A 21,083-nucleotide genomic window follows, 5' to 3' on the forward strand; every position below is an offset into this window, starting at 1 on the left:
ACATGTGGCGATTGTCTTATTAACAAAAACATCCAGTTGTAGATTAGGGCCGAACATGACACCCAAGTTGCAAGCGGAGTCCGCCGCCGCCACTGTACCCAAGGAAGATGTTGGCCAGAAATCCGCCGGCAGAGGGCGCGGGTGGGGTCCAGTGAGCAGTACAGCACCTCCGTCTTAGACCCATTAAACTGGAGCGAATAATCTCGCAACCAGTCCGCAGTAGCTGTCATACAATGATGGAAGGTCTCCTTAGACACGGCGTCTTGGCCTTCAAAGGAGAAGATGAGCTGTGTATCATCGGCATAATTAATCGCCGAGATACCGAAGGATTTGACCAGTCTGATCAAGGGACAGAGGTATAGATTGAATAGAATAGGGCTGATTGCCGACCCCTGGGGCACACCTTGCCCTACTCTTCTGGTGCCAGATCTAAAAGGCGGCAACGCCACCACTTGGTGTCTGTTGTGAAGGTAGGAAACCAGCCATTCCCGCGCCAACCCAGCTACCCCAATCTCTTCCAGTCTGCTGATAAGTGTGGTGTGGCTGACCGTGTCGAATGCAGCCGATATGTCGACCAGTGTAGACCCGCGAACGAAGATCATCCAGGACGACCACCAGCGCAGATTCCGTGCCATGCGCTGGCCGGAAGCCAAACTGAGCCACATCTAGACAGGTATTAGTTTCCAAAAAACTGGACAGAGATTTAGTAACAAGTTTCTCCATTATCTTAACAGGATAAGAGAGCAGCGAGATTAGCCGATAGTTTGCCGGGCAGGTGGGATCCTGTTGGACAGGCCTCGTGAAGGGGCCGCTCCCTCCCCGCATAATAAGGTCCAAGCACCGGCTCTCCCGGTGTCACCAGAAGAACCACCCTGGCAACCCACAGAAGCAACCCGCAACCCGTCCACAACGGGACGCCTGCTCCCGAACACCCCGCCATCGGCGGCCCGGGCCGTCATCAGCAGCCTTGCCTCGGCCCAGCCGCCATCTTGGACACTGCACCACGAGGTCGCGTGGCCGCAGCTCGACCCCAACCCTGGGCCTAGCCAGGCCCCGACATCGAGGCACCACCATCCACCCAGGAGGTGAACGGACCACTTGGCAGGTCAATGGCTCTCCCTCGCCAGGTGCCGATCGTTCCCGGCCTCCCCGGGCGCTGGCTCTGCCCCCCTGCTGGGTGTCTGGACTCCCTCATCCCGGACCTCCCAACCTCCAAGCGCGAGGGTCCGGACATCAAAGGGGACCAGACCTATAACTGGGGCAGCTCCAGAGCAGGAAGGCAGTTGTATCCTGGAGTCGAGAGACACCTAGAAGAACTCATCCTTGACGGACTGCTGGCGCTGCCGCGGCCCATCCTTGTGAATCCTCGTTCCTGCCTGCTGGCGCTGCCGCGGCCCTCTGCAACCTCCACCTTCGTCGGGACCTGCTGGCGCTGCCGCGGCCCATCCTTGTGAAACATCGTTCCTGCCTGCTGGCGCTGCCGCGGCCCATCCTTGTGTGAACCTTCGCTTCTGCCTGCTGGCGCTGCGCGGCCCTCCTCAAGTGAGACTTGTCCACCTAGCCTGCTGGCGCTGCCGCGGCCCGACCTTCCAGAACTCCGAGCTCGAGGATTGTGAGCTACCTATCTTGCCACCCCGTACCAAACCGGTACCAAGACTGTCCTGCTACCCTTTCCCCCTCAGAGACTAGAAGTAAGAGGACCCTCGTGTCCTGATCTCACTGTATCGCTGATAACCTTGCTTCAAGAATCGTATATAAAGAGTGTTGACCTCATCCTTGTGTGGTGTCCATCTGTGGGGGGGAAGTTACTCGTCTGTACGATCGCAGGAGACGGCCCTCACCGGAGGCCTCTCCCCCCTGTCCTCGGCCGACCCTCCGGGTCTCCGTCTAACATTGGTGGCCAGCGGCGCAATCCGAACCAACGCGTAATCGTACAGAGAGTAACTCACACCACGACTCAACCACAATGACAACAAAAGAGAGCGGAACCACAGAAAAATTCCAGATGGAGAAACTAGAAGAGTACAACCACAGAGAGCTAAAACAATTTTGCATAGAACTAGGCATTGCTACCACCGGACTGAGCACGAAAGAAGACTTCAAAAAGGCCCTAGAATCTTGGGCGGCCCCAAAACCAAAACCTCGAGGCGCCAGAAACCAGCACCACTACGACAGAAGGAAGGAGATCGGGTTTCTCCCCGGAGGAGATCCGAGAACGAGAAAAAAGCAGACTCCATGAATTAGAGCTGGCGCGACTTCGGTTGGACGGAGAACTGAAATTGGCGGAACAAAAGATAACATTGGAACATTTGCGGCTCCGAGAGAAGCGGGAAGAGAAGCAAAAACAGAGGGAGTTGGAAGAGAAAAAACCTACGAACATGAGCGCAATCTAGCAGAAATAGAGCTTCGAAAACAGAATAAAGATCTCGGGGTGCCCGAGCGCCCGAACACTCCTGGCACTACAGACCCTAAAGTCCAAATCCCCAAGGATGTCGTCAGAGAATATTATCGGAACGACGATATCCAGCAGTGGTTCAAAGCCTACGAGATAGCCATGACCTCCCACCGGATCTCTCGAAGTGACTGGGGAGCCGGGTTATGGGGGAGGTTCGTCAACGAAGGGCGCGACGCCCTGCTGCAACTCCCGGACCATCAGATGACGTCCTATGACCACATGAAGGCCGCCCTCCTCACTCGATACGGGCTCACGCCCGAGATGTACCGCCAGCGGTTCCGCGATTGCAAACGGGATCCCGGGTACAACTTGGGTGGAGTACGTGAACTTTTTCAGCAGAGCATTCGAGGGGTGGATCAAGGGCAGCCAGGTAACCACCTACGAACAACTCTTTAACCTCATTGTGTGGGAGCACCTCTCCAACAATTGCTTCGTCGAGCTCAGGCAGCACCTCCTCGACAGTAAACTGACTGAACCTCGGCAACTCGCCGCAGAAGCTGACCGATGGGAAAGCACTCGAGTTGCCCGAAACGGGCCCAGCGAGCCAAACAGAACCAACCAAGGTCCCCATCGCCCCCGAGGAGGAGGAGGCCAGGGTCGGGCAGAGACGCCGTCCCGGCAGCTCCCGCCAACAACACCCCGCCCCCGGCCGGCAGGGGAAACCCCCCGATGCGTCCGGGGTTCCGAGCCAACGTTACTTGCCACCGGTGCCAGCGGACCGGCCACTATGCCAACGACCCTAATTGCCCAAAGAACCAGAATCCTATACCCCGCCAGGTCGCTGCCGCCGCCCTGGGAGAAGAGCAAGCCCCAGAGGAGTATGAAGAATACGAACAGGAACAGCCCGAGTGGGAACCAGCCGCCATGTCCCTGGTCTGCCTAGGGGAAAGAGACATGATTCCGCGGGCTCCCCTACCCGCCAACACGAGAAAATACAGCCAGTGGGTAAACATAAATGGGCGCCGGGCTGAAGCCCTACGCGACACCGGGGCCAGTGTGACGGCAGTCCGCGGTCATCTGGTAACCCCGGAGCAGATCTTGCCAAACGTCCTTTGCCCCGTCCGATCAGCCGACAACTCAGAAAGCCTGTGTCGGATGGCCTGCGTCCCCTTCGAGTGGGGAGGAGTGTCCGGAATGCTGAAGGTAACTGTCCGCGATGATGCCCCAGTGGACTGCCTCCTGGGAAACGACCTCGAAAGTTCCCCCTGGGCAGCCGTCGAAAGAAGAGAGCACCTGGGGATGTTGGGCCTCCCTGAATGGGCCTGCATAACGACCCGGTCCATGGCCGCCCGCGCCATCTCCAGTCCTGAAGAACCCGAATGGCCGGAACCTCCTCCCCCGATCGTCCCGGAGGGAGACGCCCTAAGCACCAATCCCCCAGAACAAAACAAAGAAGGGCCCGGTCAACTCCAGGACCTTCCCGAACTGGCCCAGTGGCGTCAAGAGGGTGGTCCCACCCAGGAACAATTCCGGCAAGAACAGAAGACCTGTCCCTCCCTCGAGGGACTCAGACAGCAAGCCCTCGCCCAGAGCGCAGGAGACGCCGCAGGGGCCCACTGGATTTATTGGGACAATGACCTGCTCTACAGCGAGCAAAGAATTGCTGAGCTGGGGACCAGTCGGGTGCTGGTGGTGCCCCTCTGCTTCAGAGACTTCCTTTTGAACTTAGCGCACAATGTCCCCCTTGCTGGACACTTGGGACAAGACAAAACATACAACCGCCTGGTAACACACTTTTACTGGCCCAAAATGCAAAATGATGTCTCCAACCACTGCCGGGCCTGCCCCACCTGCCAGGCCAGCGGGAAGAGCGGCCGAAAGATCAAAGCACCCTTGCAACCCTTTCCCGTCGTCACCACCCCGTTCGAACGGGTGGGAATAGACATTGTGGGGCCCCTAGACCCCCGAACGGCCCAGGGGCACCGGTTCATCCTAGTCCTGGTGGACCACGCCACCCGGTATCCCGAGGCCATTCCTCTTCGGACCGTGACAGCACCCGTGGTAGGCCGAGCCCTGATGGGGATCTTCTCTCGAGTGGGCTTCCCCCGGGAGGTCGTCAGCGATAGGGGCACGAACTTTATCTCAAAGTACATGAGGTCTCTCTGGCAGCAGTGCGGGGTCACCTACCGGTTCACGACCCCTTATCACCCGCAAGGAAATGGACTGGTCGAGCGGTTTAACCGCACTCTCAAGGGAATGATCATGGGCCTGGAAGAACCCCTACGTCGCCAATGGGACGTGCTGCTCCCGTGCCTCCTCTTCGCCTATCGAGAAGTTCCCCAGAAATCCCTCGGCTCAGCCCCTTCGAGCTCCTGTACGGACACCCCGTCCGGGGCCCCCTCAGCCTGGTCAAGGAAGGGTGGGAGATGGCCCCCCAAAAGACCCCTCCGGACGTATATAAGTATCTCCTGACCCTCCGCAACCAGACCCGGCGATTCAGGGAACTCGCCAAAGCCAACCTTGAGGCCAGTCAGGAGGACATGAAGAAATGGTACGATCAACATGCCTCCTCCATCGAGTTCGAACCAGGCCAGCAAGTATGGGTGATGTCTCCAGTCGAACCTTGTGCCCTGCAGGACAAATGGACAGGACCCTTCAAGGTGATAGAGCGCAAGGGCCCTGTCACCTACCTAATAGACATGGAGTCCCCCCGGAACCCCCCCCGAGTCCTCCACGCCAACAGACTCAAACCCCACTTCGTACGCTCAGAACTCAGCCTACTGATGGCAACAGATAGTGGGACGGAAGAGGAATCCGAGCCCCTCCCTGACCTACTGAGGACCCGTGAAAAAGATGGCTCAGTGGAAGGGGTCAGACTCTCCGAGGCCTTGTCCCCGGAACAACGCCAAGACTGTTGGGCTCTCATCCTACAATTTGCGAACCTGTTCTCCTTCACCCCCGGGGTCACCCCCTGGTGCCTTCACGACGTGGACACTGGGGATAGTCCACCTATTCGACACAGGGCGTACCGAGTGCCAGATCGGGTGCGCACCTGCATCCAGGACGAAGTCTCTAAAATGCTGACCCTAGGAGTGATCGAGCCATCCGACAGCCCCTGGGCCAGCCCAGTCGTACTGGTCCCCAAGGCTGCCACCCCGGGCGTCGCCCCCGAGCTCCGGTTCTGTGTGGACTATCGGGGCCTGAACGCTGTTACCCGAACCGACGCTCACCCCATCCCCCGGGCGCATGAGCTGGTTGACCGCATGGGGGCTGCCCGCTATCTGAGCATCTTCGATCTAACAGCTGGCTACTGGCAGATCGGCCTCACCCCCAGGGCCCAAGAACGATCCGCTTTCTCTACCCCGGATGGCCACTACCACTTCAAAGTGATGCCATTCGGCATGAAAAACGCTCCAGCTACTTTCCAACGACTCGTGAACCAGGTATTGGCGGGCCTCGAAGAATTCAGCGCCGCCTACCTGGACGATATCGCTGTGTACAGTCGTCACTGGGCAGACCACCTTCACCACCTCCGAGAAGTCCTGCACGCCCTCCAACAGGCCGGTCTCACCATCAAAGCCAGCAAATGTCAGATTGGCCAAGGGTCCGTGACTTATCTCGGACACCAAGTGGGGAGCGGTCTGGTGGCCCCCCTTCAGCTCAAGATCGCTGCCATCCAGTCCTGGCAACCTCCTGTCACCCAAACCGAGGTCCGAGCCTTCCTAGGGCTCACCGGATACTACCGGCGGTTTATAAAGGACTATGGCAGCATTGTGGGGCCCCTCACAGAACTCACATCCAAGAAAAACCCCAAAACCGTCAACTGGACTCCGGACTGTCAAGCGGCCTTCGAGAAGTTGAAGGCCGCCATGTGCACCGCCCCCGTGCTCCAGGCCCCCGACTACAGCCGGGAATTCATCGTCCAGACGGACGCCTCAGATCATGGCATTGGGGCAGTACTCTCTCAACTCAACGCAGAGGGAGTCGATCAACCAGTGGCCTTCATCAGCCGACGCCTGCTGGCACGAGAGCAGCGCTGGAGCACCATCGAGCGGGAGGCCTTCGCAGTGGTATGGGCCCTCAAGAAACTCCGGCCCTACCTCTTCAGTACCCACTTCAGGGTACAGACAGACCACCGACCCCTGCAATGGCTGATGCAGATGCGGGGGGAGAACCCAAAACTGTTGCGATGGTCCATCTCCTTGCAGGGGATGGACTTCTCTGTGGAGCATCGTCCAGGCCAAGACCACGACAACGCCGACGGCCTGTCATGCTTTTTCCGCCTCGGCGAAGAGAGTACCCAAGAAGATGGGTGACTCTCCCTGCCTTCAGCTGGGGGGGATGCATGTTGGACAGGCCTCGTGAAGGAGCCGCTCCCTCCCCCGCATAATAAGGTCCAAGCACCGGCTCTCCCGGTGTCACCAGAAGAACCACCCTGGCAACCCACAGAAGCAACCCGCAACCCGTCCACAACGGGACGCCTGCTCCCGAACACCCCGCCATCGGCCGGCCTGGGCCGTCATCAGCAGCCTTGCCTCGGCCCAGCCGCCATCTTGGACACTGCACCACGAGGTTGCGTGGCAGCAGCTCGACCCCAACCCTGGGCCTAGCCAGGCCCCGACATCGAGGCAGCACCATCCACCCAGGAGGTGAACGGACCACTTGGCAGGTCAATGGGAGAAAGGAGTGTCGATGGCTCTCCCTCGCCAGGTGCCGATCGCCCCCGGCCTCCCCGGGCGCTGGCTCCGCCCCCCTGCTGGGTGTCTGGACTCCCTCATCCCGGACCTCCCGACCTCCAAGCGCGAGGGTCCGGACATCAAAGGGGACCAGACCTATAACTGGGGCAGCTCCAGAGCAGTAAGGCAGTTGTATCCTGGAGTCGAGAGACACCTAGAAGAACTCATCCTTGACGGACTGCTGGCGCTGCCGCAGCCCTGCCTTGTGAATCCTCGTTCCTGCCTGCTGGCGCTGCCGCGGCCCTCTGCAACCTACACCTTCGTCGGGACCTGCTGGCACTGCCGCGGCCCATCCTTGTGAATCCTCGTTCCTGCCTGCTGGCGCTGCCGCGGCCCTCTGCAACCTCCACCTTCGTCGGGACCTGCTGGCGCTGCCGCGGCCCATCCTTGTGAAACATCGTTCCTGCCTGCTGGCGCTGCCGCGGCCCATCCTTGTGTGAACCTTCGCTTCTGCCTGCTGGCGCTGCCGCGGCCCTCCTCAAGTGAGACTTGTCCACCTAGCCTGCTGGCGCTGCCGCGGCCCGACCTTCCAGAACTCCGAGCTCGAGGATTGTGAGCTACCTATCTTGCCACCCCGTACCAAACCGGTACCAAGACTGTCCCGCTACCCTTTCCCCCTCAGAGACTAGAAGTAAGAGGACCCTCGTGTCCTGATCTCACTGTATCGCTGATAACTTTGCTTCAAGAATCGTATATAAAGAGTGTTGACCTCATCCTTGTGTGGTGTCCATCTGTGGGGGGGGAAGTTACTCGTCTGTACGATCGCAGGAGACGGCCCTCACCGGAGGCCTCTCCCCCTGTCCTCGGCCGACCCTCCGGGTCTCCGTCTAACAGATCCAATGTGGGCTTCCTCAAGAGCGGAGAGACCACTGCCACTTTTCAACATTCAGGTACCGTAGCGGTACTGAAGGACTGATGACAAATGGAGTATAAGGGAGGGAAGAGTTCCTCTTGGAACAACTTCCAAAATTTATGAGGCAGCGGGTCCATCGGCGAGCCCGATGATACAACATTCGCCAAAATACGAAACTCCTCAAAGGAAGGGAGAGTAAAACTGTCCAGCCGAGATTGTCCTTCCACTTCCTCTGGATCACCTGGAATGGATAAAGGTGCCAGAGCCACCGAAGGCTGAGGGCAAGGAGTGTCTGAACTGAAGAGTCCACTCAAAATAGTAGCGATCTTGTCCTCAAATGCAGCTGCCAAGGAGTCACATAGGGCCTGAGAGGCCGGGATGTTGTTTGTAGCACAAGCTGGGCGGGAAAGGTCATTAACGATCTTAAACAAAGTTTGTGACTTGTTTGATGCCCGCATCAACATATCCTAAAGATACTTGGCTTTAGCGCATTTAATCTGTGCTTTATACTCCAATAGTGACTTAGGAAGGTGGATATCTGACTATGGTTTCCCCCAACTTTTTGCCTGGTGTTTTGCTGGTTTTTCGACTTAGTTGACCTGGGACCCTGCTATTCAGGACCCCAGGCCCACTGCTCTCTCTGTAAAATGGATTCCATGTACCTTAGGTACATATCTAATTGGATACTGAGTCACCTTATCAGTCCCTGTACAGTGTACTATAGGTACCCAGGGCATAGGTGTACCCAGGGCCTACCAGGGGCTGCAGCATGTATTATGCCACCCCTGGCTGGCCACCCAAATCTGACACAACTGGCTGCACGACAGCTGGGGCAAGGTGGTGTAATCACCCTTTGCTTTAGATATAGTATACCTATATCTAACCCTAAAATGGACACATGCATTCCTATCAGTCACTCCTATGGCAGGCCTTAACAATCGTGAAGGCAGAGTGCTTGGAATTATGTGAGATGGTGATCTGGCATGAGCTGAGCCCGTTTGCAGCTTGCGGAACCAAGTCCTAATAGCTGTTCCATGATAACGCGTACCATATACTCTTAAGTGCATTATAATCCTCACGGTTATTTGCTATCTTTGGTATCGCTTTATCAAAACATGTCGAGTAAGGTGTCATACGAATTGGAATACTAACCCCTCGCCAATTCTGGCGACGGGGTTAGCATTCCACCCTTCTAGAGGGACATGACATGTATGTAACTGAGAACCCCGGTTAAAGCTAACTCGAGCCTCAGCATCACAAAATGGATGCAGCCACCACAGACACAAGTCTGACCTCCTGCTGATGGGAGTCCTTCCAGCGAGGATAGCTTGGACAAAGGGTTTCCTGTCAGTGGCGGTGCTAGCACCATCCCAGACAGGGTTTTGTGTATCCCAGGTAGGCAGGGCTGAGAGGAAGGTGACTGCAAGTGGCACCCCGGTGCTCACTGTGCATATGCCGGCTTAAACCAGTTTCAGGGGCACACCAGCCCCTGACCTGGGGAAAGTCCGGACAAGGGAGAGGGGTGTAACCACCCCCCTCCTGGTCCCACCCATGGGCAGGACCTAGTCGCGTGCCTGCCCCTTTCTTTAGAATAAAGGTAGGAGCAGGCCCCCTTCCCAAATTAGATAATTCTGAATCTTGACTACTTTCCACGAAAGAACTCTTGAACACTTCTGAAGACTCTCCCTTGTGGCTAAGGAGTAGCCACCCTGCACCAGCGGGCACCATCTAAGCGCATGCGGTTTGCTGTAAGTCTCTTCTCCGGATCAAGACTGCCCAGCTCGACGAGACCCGGCTTCCCTGGCACCTCTGACCTCTACCTACATCATCAGCCCAGCTGAGATTCGTGGGTGTGACGAGACCTCGAGGGACCGGCCATCTTCAAGACTGCACGGCGCTTATCCAGCACGACCGCCGAGGGATCCTCGAGTGAGTGCTTTGGGGTTTGAGAAGCCCTAACCCTGAGCAGCTCCAGCACCGAAGTCCAGCCCCCCAGCATCCACGAGATCTGCGTGGGGCCCTTCTGCTCTTTGCTGCTCACCGCGTTGTCCGGCTACTTGCCTGCTGGCTTGTGGCCCTCCTGACGACGAACCACAACACTTCCATCGCTGGTCTGGTTGCTCCAGACTGGCCCTTGCTCCCCTCCAACAGAGGAGCACCCCGGACCCTCCTGGTCCACTCCAGACGCCATTTTGAGTCCACCGCGTGGGCTTGCCTTTGCCAAGGTTTGTTGCCCCAATCCTGGGTCCAGCATCGCCGACAGCAGACACCTTCGTGGGACAGCTCGCACCTCCATCCTGGTCGCTGACAACGCCTCCTGGTCCGAGAGACTGCAGAGCCCAGCGTCGCCCACTCACCTGGTCGATGTGACTTCATCCGGTGCCATCCTGGTGCCCATCTGATCACTGGCTAGTGATTAAGAACTGAGTCCCCTCTGCTTTCAGGTCGTCTCCATCATCGATCCAGGCTTGGATCACATCGAACTTCATCACTGGTCGCCTGCCAGCAACTTCTTCTTTCAGGCTCCATAGACTGTAACGAGGATTCCCGACGTCTTTTGAACACTATGCAGCCGCAGCCCCTGGGCTAGGTAACCTGAGCATTTCGGTGCTCCAACATAGGTCTACTATCTAAGTGTCCAGATCCTTTTTCGTTTTCAGTTTATCTAGTCGGATTCGTCCGATAACAGTAACTTTACGAAACCTAGCCTCCATAGACTTTGTCCCGCATCCCGCGTGAGAGTTCACACTCTGCACCCGATCTCCCTAGGCCTCCTGCTCCTAACCTTAGGGTTCAGTAGTGTAGTCCTAGCGATCCTGAAGCCTCTGGATCTTGTTACTTACCTGCTAGTATTTCGCATTCCACTTTTGTAGTATATGGTTTTTCGTGCCCCTCGGGCATTTGTGTAAATTGTGCAACTTAAAGTATTTTCTTAAGAGTTTTGTTGTGTGCTTAGCTCCCTGACTCATAAAGAGATCAGGGTAGACTTGTTATAAATAAATATCCTTTTATTTTCATAACAACTTGTGTGGTGTCCTTTCACTTGGTGTTCAAGGGGTATATGTGATGGTATAACAGCTGGCTTAACACGCCCTCTAGAGTTTAGCCTAAAGACTGCTCTTGTCCATGCTACTAGGATAGCTGGTCTATAAGGTTGACTTACAACCAATCATCAATAAGGGTCGTTTAGTATGATACACAGTGATCACTAGAATAGTGATCACTATATATCAGGCCAACTTCTCACACGACTTTTTAAAAAGAGCTCTATCCGGCTCTGAATAATGCTTCCTCCAGGCTCTATCTGCCTGTTTACACCGCAATTTCTGTTGGAGAAGATCGTTGGAGTACCAAGGCATGGCGAACTTATGCCTATCCCTAACTTTCCGCAAGGGAACTACTTTATCCAAAGATTTTGTAATTTGCTGGCATAGATTTAAATAGCTCTCTTTCACATTTCCCCCCAAGGAAAAACCACCAGGTAGTAAAGTGGGTGGACCAGAATTTTCCAGGAGTCTGGACCATTGCCTGCTGACTTTGGTGAGACCCGAACTACAATCTCTCAAAAAGTCAGTAGGGAGGTGTAGGGAGAAATGGACAAGAGCATGGTCCGTCCAGCATTGGATACTTATATCCCTGATTGCAGCTTGGGTGACATCTGCAAAGATTAAATCTAAAACATGACCCTTCAGATATACAATGTATGTAACTGCATTTATGATTGGGTAAAACCGGTACACTTTATGTAGCTGCATTTATAATTGGGTAAAACCTGCAAACTGTATAGAACTGCATTTAAAATAAACATTGACAACTCAGGTTTCACACCCACACAGACACTGCCCAATAAACATTGCCTACTCAGGCCTCACGCTCACACAGATACTGCCCAATAAACATTGACTATTCAGGCCTCCTGTCCTGCACAGATACTGCCCAATAAACATTGACTACTCAGGCCTCACGCCCTGCACAGATACTGCCCAATAAACATTGACTATTCAGGCCTCACGTCCACACAGATACTGCCCAATAAACATTCACTACTCAGGCCTTACGCCCACATAGATACTTCCCAATAAATATTCAATACTCCAGAATACTACAAAAGTCCTCACGCCCTGCACAAATACTGCCCAATAAACATTGACTACTCATGCCTCACGCCCTGCACAGATACTGCCCAATAAACATTCACTACTCAGGCCTTACGACCACACAGATACTGCCCAATAAACATTCACTACTCAGGCCTTACGCCCAAACAGATACTGCCCAATAAACATTCACTACTCCAGGATACTAAAAAAGGCCTCACGCCCTGCACAGATACTGCCCAATAAACATTGCCTACTCAGGCCTCACGCCCACAAAGATACAGCCCAATAAACATTGCCTACTCAGGCCTCACGCCCACACAGATACTGCCCAATAAACATTGACTACTCAGGCTTCATGCCCAAACCTATACTGCCCAATAAACATTGCCTAATCAGGCCTCACGTCCTGCACAGATACTGCCCAATAAATATTAACTACTCAGGTCTCACGCCCACACAGATACTGCCCAATAAACATGGACTACTCAGGCCTCATGCCCTGCACAGATACTGCCCATTAAGCATTGCCTACTCAGGCCTCACGCCCTTCACAGATACTGCCCAATAAACATTGCCTACTCAGGCCTCACGCCCAAACACATACTGCCCAATAAACATTGACTACTCAGGCCTCATGCCTTTGCACAGATACTGCCCAATAAACATTGATGTAAATGTAAATGTATAGGCATTTATATAGCGCACTACATACCCGTAGGGTCCCAAGGCGCTTCGACCGCTGCGAAACCCTTCCTGGCTTCCCTGAGAGATGGTCCCTTAATGGGTAGATGAGGCACTAATGCCCAGAGTTGCCGAGTGTGATCGCTGATCAGAGTGGGCACCGAGGCGAGAGAATTATCGAGTCCGCTGACCCTGGTCCAGAAACCTGCCGCGCCGGGAATCGAACCCTGGTCCCGGGCTGTCCTCTGCTCCCGGGTCTGCCGCCTCTAACCGGTGAGCCACACTACTTCATTGACTACTCAGGCCTCACTTCCACACAGATACTGCCCAACAAACATTCACTACTCCGGCCTTACCCCCACACAAATACTGCCCAATAAACATTCACTACTCTAGGATACTAAAAAAAGGCCTCACACCCTGCACAGATACTGCACAATAAACATTGACTACTCAGGCTTAAAGCCCTGCACAGATACGGCCCAATAAACATTCACTACTCACGCCTTACGACCACACAGATACTGCCCAATAAACATTTACTACTCAGGCCTTACGCCCACAAAGATACTACCCAATAAACTTTCACTACTGCAGGATCCAAAAAATGCCTCACGCCCTGCCCAATAAACATTGACTACTCAGGCTTCACACCCTGCACAGACACTGCCCAATAAACCTTGACTAATCAGGCCTCAGGCCCACAGAGATACTGCCCAATAAACATTAACTACTCAGGTCTCACGCACACACAGATACTGCCCAATAAACATTGACTACTCAGGCCTCATGCCCTGCACAGATAATGCCCAATAAACATTGACTACTCAGGCCTCATGCCCTGCACAGATAATGCCCAATAAACATTGACTACTCAGGCCTCACGTCCACACAGATACTGCCCAATAAACATTCACTACTCAGGCCTCACGTCCACACAGATACTGCCCAATAAACATTCACTACTCAGGCCTCACGTCCACACGGATACTGTCCAATAAACATTCACTACTCAGGCCTCACGACCAAGAAAAGTCCTCACACTCGCACAGATACTGCCCAATTAACAATGACAACTTCAGCATAACAAGAATAGGCCTTGCTCCCACAGGGATACTGCTTCATAAACACGGACGACTCCGCGATTCAAATAAAAGTTAGGTGTCATACCAGACAGATACTGCCCAGTGGCCCCTGACTACTTCAGGATACCAAGAAAAGGCCTCACATGCAACAGTTACTGCCCAATAAACACTATCTGCACCAGGATACCAAGAAAAGGTGCCACTGTTGGCACTGGTGGTACTGGGCAGAAACCCTGCTAGTTCCGTTGGAGCCATCAGGCAGAGGCGCCAGAATTGGCTACGGTCACACAGGCCAAAGCAGAGGCCATGAAGACCACACACAGAGTGCGTTCTAAAGCCTTTCTTGACCCTCGTGTTGGATGGCTCTGGTGCAGGAGGGGCAGAATGGAGGTAGGTTCAGGGTTCAGACCCCAGGTATTAGGGTGGCAGTATGGTAGGAATTCAGTGAAGAACCAGAGGGAGAAGGCAGGTACATGTGTATAGTAACACCTGGCGGCTCTTCTGTTTCTGGTCTGGGAGTGCAAGGTGCAGTGAAAGCAAGTACTCGGCAAGAGCACAGAATCAGATGACGGAGGAAGCAGGGACAGCAGGGACTGAGGGTGGCACCGGATGAAGGAAGGCAGAAATAAGTGGAATTAACTGCAATAGCGCCACCTATAGGAATCCTGGATCAAATACTGAGTGAGGGAGCAGATCATTCTTCAGCAGCTGCATCTAGTGGATTAAGAATGGTATGCACAATGGCCGACAGGAGCTTGTAGACTCAGCTGAAGCTTAAGAGAGCACAGGATCAGTGAGCAAAGGGAGCAGACAAAGGTGCAGCAGCGGCATCTAGCGGCCGAAGAATGGTATTACATGAGGGCCAATAGGAGTGTGTAGCCTCAGCTGCAGTAGTGTCTCCTAGAGGCCACAGGGCATGTAAACCAGGGGGCAGACAAAGGTGCAGCAGCGGCATTCCAAGCCTAGTGAGAAGATAACGCTGACCATGGTGCTAGAAAGGGCCTGCGGTGTGGCTTCATGAAAGAAAGGCTCACTTGCGTCAGGCCCTGATAGTGGGAATACGGCTTCCTCCCCTCGATACCTGGCAAATAAACTGAAAATCTCTAGAGTAGACCTTCACGGAATGCAGACAAATGACTGCTGGAGCCCCACACCTTCAAAAGGGAAAGATCGATGGCGCAATGCTCCCCAGGCAATGCGGTGAGCATCTGGAACTCCTTACCACCACCTCTACCCGGACTTCTAAAGCAGGCCTCAAATCTCTTCTCTTCAAAAGACAATTCCAGAATTAATGCATCCCTGTTCATGCCTCTCAAGGAAGTTCTCACAATGTTGTATATATGTAATCTATGCCTGTACGATCCTATTCCTATTGTGTTTTTGATTTTTGTGGGACTGTCATCTATTGCTTGTTTGTATGTGTAACGTGCAAGTATGTAAATGTGCTCATATGACGTACTTGGTTCTACGGTACAGCGCTCTGACACCTTTGGGTAAGGTCCGCCCTATATAAAATTGCATTAAAACAATACAAATCACAAATTGACCGACGGGATTACTTTCCTCAGTCTGTGCTCGTCAGAGATTCAAACATGGCACAGCAGCACCATCTGCTGGTGAGTCAGAGGTTACCTGCTGTCTTGTCCCTCTCTCTCTGCGTTGAGTGTGAGCAGAATGTGCAAGTGTATGCCGAAGGAGGCAGCCTGGCCTGCAGCCCCGCTTTAAAGAAACAGAAGTAAGCCATGCAATGAGGACGACCCAGTGCCACACATGCCCAGGCCTACCTGACATCGCCCCTGTGCTGCCCACGGAGCTCAGAGGACCGAAGGGTGTACATCAAGGCCGGCACGCCTGTCACCGTGCACAGCGGCACCAGCACAGCCGCAGTGGCCTTCGAGGCGCGATAACGAGTGGTGGCCATCTCCAGCACCCCCCGGCACCTCCTCTCGTTCTCAGGGGACAGGCAGCTCCAGATGGGGCTGCTCCCGGGCCTTGTCCCATCTGTCCCTTCGGTGGTCACTGGACTGGAGGCAGCTGAAGCACACCAGCGAGTCAGAGCTGGCTTCAGGGTCTGGCGGCCACGACACAGTGCAGGCAGCATGGTCCCCTGGCTGTCCTGGAAACAGAAACAGAAGAGGGTGAATGGGCACCCAAGGAATCCAGACCAGAAACATGGATCTCTGGAAGCAAATATTTAACACTCATCCCTAATGGAAGAGAACCCCTCTATTCATACACTCATCCGTACTGGAACAGAAACCCTTTATTCATACACTCATCCCTACAGGAAGAGAAGCCCTTTATTCATACGCTCATCTGTACTGGAAGAGAAGCCCTTCATTCATACACTCATCTCTACTGGAAGAGAAGAACTTTATTCATACACTCATCCGTACTGGAAGAGAAGCCCTTTATTCATACACTCATCCGTACTGAAAGAGAAGCCCTTCATTCATACACTCATCTCTACCGGAAGAGAAGCCCTTTATTCATACACTCATCCGTACTGGAAGAGAAGCCCTTTATTCATACACTCATCCGTACTGAAACAGAAGCCCTTTATTCATACACAAATTTGTACTGGAAGAGAAGCCCTTTATTCATACACTCACCTCTACTGGAAGAGAGGCCCTTTATTCATACGCTCATCCATACTGGAAGAGAAGCCCTTTATTCATACACAAATTTGTACTGGAAGAGAAGCCCTTTATTCATACACTCATCCGTACTGGAAGAGAAGCCCTTTATTCATACACTTATCTCTACTGGAAGAGAAGCCCTTTATTCATACACTCATCCGTACTGGAAGAGAAGCCCTTTATTCATACACTCATCCGTACTGAAACAGAAGCCCTTTATTCATACACAAATTTGTACTGGAAGAGAAGCCCTTTATTCATACACTCATCTCTACTGGAAGAGAACCCCTTTATTCATACACTCATCCGTACTGGAAGAGAAGCCCTTTATTCATACACTCATCTCTACTGGAAGAGAGGCCTTTTATTCATACACTCATCTCTACTGGAAGAGAAGCCCTTCATTCATACACTCATCCGTAGTGGAAGAGAAGCCCTTCATTCATACACTCATCCGTAGTGGAAGAGAGGCCCTTTATTCATACACTCATCTCTAGTGGAAGAGAGGCCCTTTATTCAAACACTCAACCCTACTGGAAGAGAGGCCCTTTATTCAAACACTCAACCCTACTGGAAGAGAGGCCCTTTATTCAAACACTCAACCCTACTGGAAGAGAGGCCCTTTATTCAAACAGTTATCTCTCCTGGAAGAAACGGCCTTCATTCATACACTCAATTCTACTGGTGGAGGAACACTTCAATCATGCACTCATCTCTAGTTGTGGACAAGCACATAATTCATACACTCGTTTCTACTTGGGGAGGAGCCGTTTATGCATATACGCACCTCTACTGGTGTACTGGTGAAGAGCCCTTCATTCATACGCACTTCCCGTCACTGGCGGAGGAGCCCTGTATTCATACACACTCCCTTCAAACAGAGACCTAAACGTCCTCCTGGACAACCTCAGCGACCCCAACACCACTGCCCTCCTAGAGAATCCTGCCAACATATGACTGAAACAACTCAGCTTCACCCCCACCCACACGGCAGGACATACTCTCGACCCCATCTTCGCTGGAGAAAACAACATCTGCTTCAGACACACAACTGAACCACTCTGGGCGGATCACCACTGCATCCATTTCTCCTTCTAGAAACCCACCGCACACAAGCTCACGCCACGCCTCCCACGCAGAAAATGGGAGAAAAATCACCATAAAACACCATAGAACACATCACCTCCGCCCTTTGCTGCACTCCTCCCCCCCCTGACAGATGCAAACACAGCAGCAAACGACCTACACCAATGGATCGCCAACTGCACCAACATTCTCGCCGCCCTCCAGAACTCCGCCAGATGACACAACGCAAAAGCCACCTGATTCACAACGGACCTCCAAGAAGCCAATCGCTCTTGCCGATGACTGGGGAAAACATGGAGGAACAGCAACCCCAGAAGCACGCTCGGCCTACAAGGCTGCCACCACAGTTCACCACCAACTCATCAAATCAACCAAGAGAAACTTCATTCAGAACAGAATCCCCTCCAACTCCCACACTCCAAGGAACTCTGCCATAGTACAAGAATTCATCAGACCCTACAGCGAAACTAAAGACGTCCCTCCCACCCAAGACCTCTGCAACAAATCCGGCTCCTTCTTCCACCATAAGTACAGGACGCTATAAGACAACTTCGACAACCAAGACCACGTCACCTACACAACACCCCCACCAGCAACCCAGCCGACCCTCCTCACCTGGACCTCGGTCACCACAGAAGACACTGCAAAGACTATAGTAAGCATCAACTCCAGAGCACCCACAGACCCCTGCCCACCGCTCATCTTCCACAGGGCCCCCACCACCTTTGCACCCAAACTACGACAAACAATCAATTGCGCCCTCGAAACAGTAACATTCCCCGATGACTGGAAACATGCCCTAGTCAAACCCCTCTTTAAGAAGCCCTCTGCAGACCTGACAGACCTCAAGAATTACAGGCCCGTCTCTCTTCTCCGCTTCGCCACCAAAGTCATCGAGAAAGTCGTCAACACCCTGGCGTCCTATGCCAGAATCAGCAAACACTCCTCTGCAAACTCCAGACCGTCTAGAACGCTGCAGCCAGACTCAACCTCAGCATCCCACCACATTGTCACATCACCCATCAACTCTACGTCCTTCACTGGCTCCCAGATGAAAAAAGAATCACCTTCAAACTGTTAACAGACACCTACAAAGCTCTCCATTACACCGTACCCCAATACCTCAATGAAAGAATCTCCTACCATGCCCCAAAGACAACCCTCCGCTCCGCCGACCTAGCCCTACCCACCGGACCCTCACGGATGAGTAATGCACTCTAAAAATCCCTGAATGAGTGAATGACTAACCTCTACTGGTGGAGGAGGCCTTTAATCATACACTCTCATTCTATTGAGATTACTCTGGTGTTATGATTAAAGGGTACTGGTGGAGGAGCCTTTCATTCATACACTCATCTCTACTGGTGGAGGAGCCCGTTATTCATTTACACTTACCTCTACTAGCGGAAGAGACCCTTATTCATACGCACTCATCTCTACTGGCAGAGAAGCCATTTATTCATATGCACTGGCTTCTACTGGTGGAGAAGCTCTTTATGATGTACACTCAACGCCACTGGTGGAGGAGCCCTTCATTCATACACTTGACTCGACTGGTGGAGAAGCCCTTTAAGATACGTACTCAACGCTACTGGTGGAGCAGTCCATTATTCATATACATTCCGGTGTATATGATTGAAGGGTACTGGTGGAGGGGCCTTTAATTCATACACTCTTATCTACTGGTGGAGGTGCCCTTCATTCACTTACACTCGACTCTACTGGCGGAGGAGCCCTTCATTAATTTACACTCGACTCTACTGGCGGAGGAGCCCTTTATTCATACGCACTCGCTCCTACTGGTGGAGGAGCCTATTGTTCATACACACTCACTTTTACTAGTGGAGGAGCCCATTATTCATACACACTCACCTTTACTGGTGGAAAAATGAAGGACCCGGTTGATCCTGGGCGAACATATGAATTAGGAGAAGAACTACTGGTTTTCTTAGGTTAAACACAAATGCAAAGGAACATATGCTCGATGAATCAGTATTCTGATGTACTAAATACTGGTTACAATTTGTAACAAGTATTTGTGCGACTAGTACTGAATCTTACAAACCGAACTATCTTCTAATAGGTTGGTTCATTAACCCCTTGCATGCTCATGACGAGCTCAGCTCGTCATGAGCTACAGTGCTCCGGTGCTCATGACAAGCTGAGCTCGTCATGGCCATTAGAACGCTCGCACGCTGGGATAATTCCCCTGCTGTGCTGAACGTTCTATTGAAACGGGTGTGGCCGTGACGAGCTCAGCTCGTCATGAGCACAGGAGCACTGTAGCTCATGACGAGCTGAGCTCGTCATGAGCACCGGGGCGCTGTGCGCGCCCCCCGCCCTCCAGCACAGCAGGAAAATTACCCCAGCAGCCAAGGGGTTAAAATCGACTCAGAGTAAGTCCTTGTTGGACATGCCCCTTCTTAGGGATTTCCCTTTTTTTTTTGCTGTTTCTCCTCCTGGTTTTGGGTGATTGTCTTTCTGTGGCCTTATGACTCTGGGCGCTTTCCCACTCTAATGTGAATGCACACATGCCCATTCTACCCATGCTAGGAAGTGTTGCTTACTTGATTGGTTTAGGTGCTATGCCTGTGAGTGCCCTGTAAAAAGGTACCTCACATACCCAGGTACTGCACTGGCTAATGGTGAGAGACAGCACTGACTGAGCCCACCACAAGAATAGCTTTTCCACCATGTATCAAACCTGCCATTGCAGGCCAGTAAGTGCGCATTTGCCCCAGATGAAGGGAAGTATCCCAAGATGCATTGGGTTTTAAACAAAGACGTGATATGTGGAAACGGATGCAGTTCATGTGTTTTTTTGGAGAATTTTGCATCAAAATGGAAATGAGTAAAATAAATCGATTATACATGAATTAAACAGGGAGAAAAGTGAAGGAGAAAACTGAAAAAAGTGAAGTTTAAACAAATAAATTTCGATTTATTGGATTCATTCAGTGAGGAATTTGGCTGTGCAGCTTGAAAAGGAATCACATGAAGTTCCTTCGCATTTCGTTCAGTTACACAGCGCTAATTGGGCGGGCGCGAAGCAAGTGAGCACGCCATTACAGACCTAAAACAGTTAAGCATGCTTACATAGGAGTACATCTGTGTGCATCTCACCACCTTTGAAATATATTGAAGAGCCCTGTGTTCCTGCCAATCAGGTTCCCAGGGTCTGTGTTCTTTTCCAAAGCTGTACCTTTATACCCACAAGTGGCATATCTCTGGCCACAGGTAAGCACCCTGTAAAAGGTACCATGGGTACCAAGGGCACTGTGACCAGGGAAGGTCTCTAAGGACTACAGCACATATTGTGCCACCTCTAGAGGTCATGTACCATAACACACACACGTAGCCACTGCAGGCTGCATGTTGTGGTGCAGAGAAAAGTGAACAGTTGACATGGCACACTTCCCTGTGAGCCATGCCTACAACCTACTGCCAGTGGCCTAGGTAAGCTACCCCTCTAGCAGGGTGCAGTAGACCACAGGTGAGAGTACAGTTG

At 52.8% G+C, this 21,083-nt stretch overlaps 1 protein-coding gene across 2 annotated transcripts in view; it reads right to left on the reverse strand.

The window, feature by feature from the left end:
- LOC147672018 (mitochondrial coenzyme A diphosphatase NUDT8-like) overlaps window positions 1-21,083 on the reverse strand; it is a 140,774-nt gene that overhangs the window by 71,233 nt on the left and 48,458 nt on the right. For both annotated transcript variants that reach the window (XM_086948050.1, XM_086948049.1), the window contains exon 2: window positions 15,635-15,966. In XM_086948050.1, coding sequence (XP_086804176.1) covers window positions 15,635-15,951 — 317 coding nt within the window. In that variant the 5' untranslated portion in view covers window positions 15,952-15,966. The remainder of the gene's footprint in view (window positions 1-15,634; window positions 15,967-21,083) is intronic.

This window comes from Lissotriton vulgaris, unplaced genomic scaffold, assembly GCF_964263255.1.
Source record: "Lissotriton vulgaris unplaced genomic scaffold, aLisVul1.2 SCAFFOLD_3639, whole genome shotgun sequence".
In the NCBI taxonomy this organism is placed as follows: Eukaryota; Metazoa; Chordata; class Amphibia; order Caudata; family Salamandridae; genus Lissotriton; species Lissotriton vulgaris.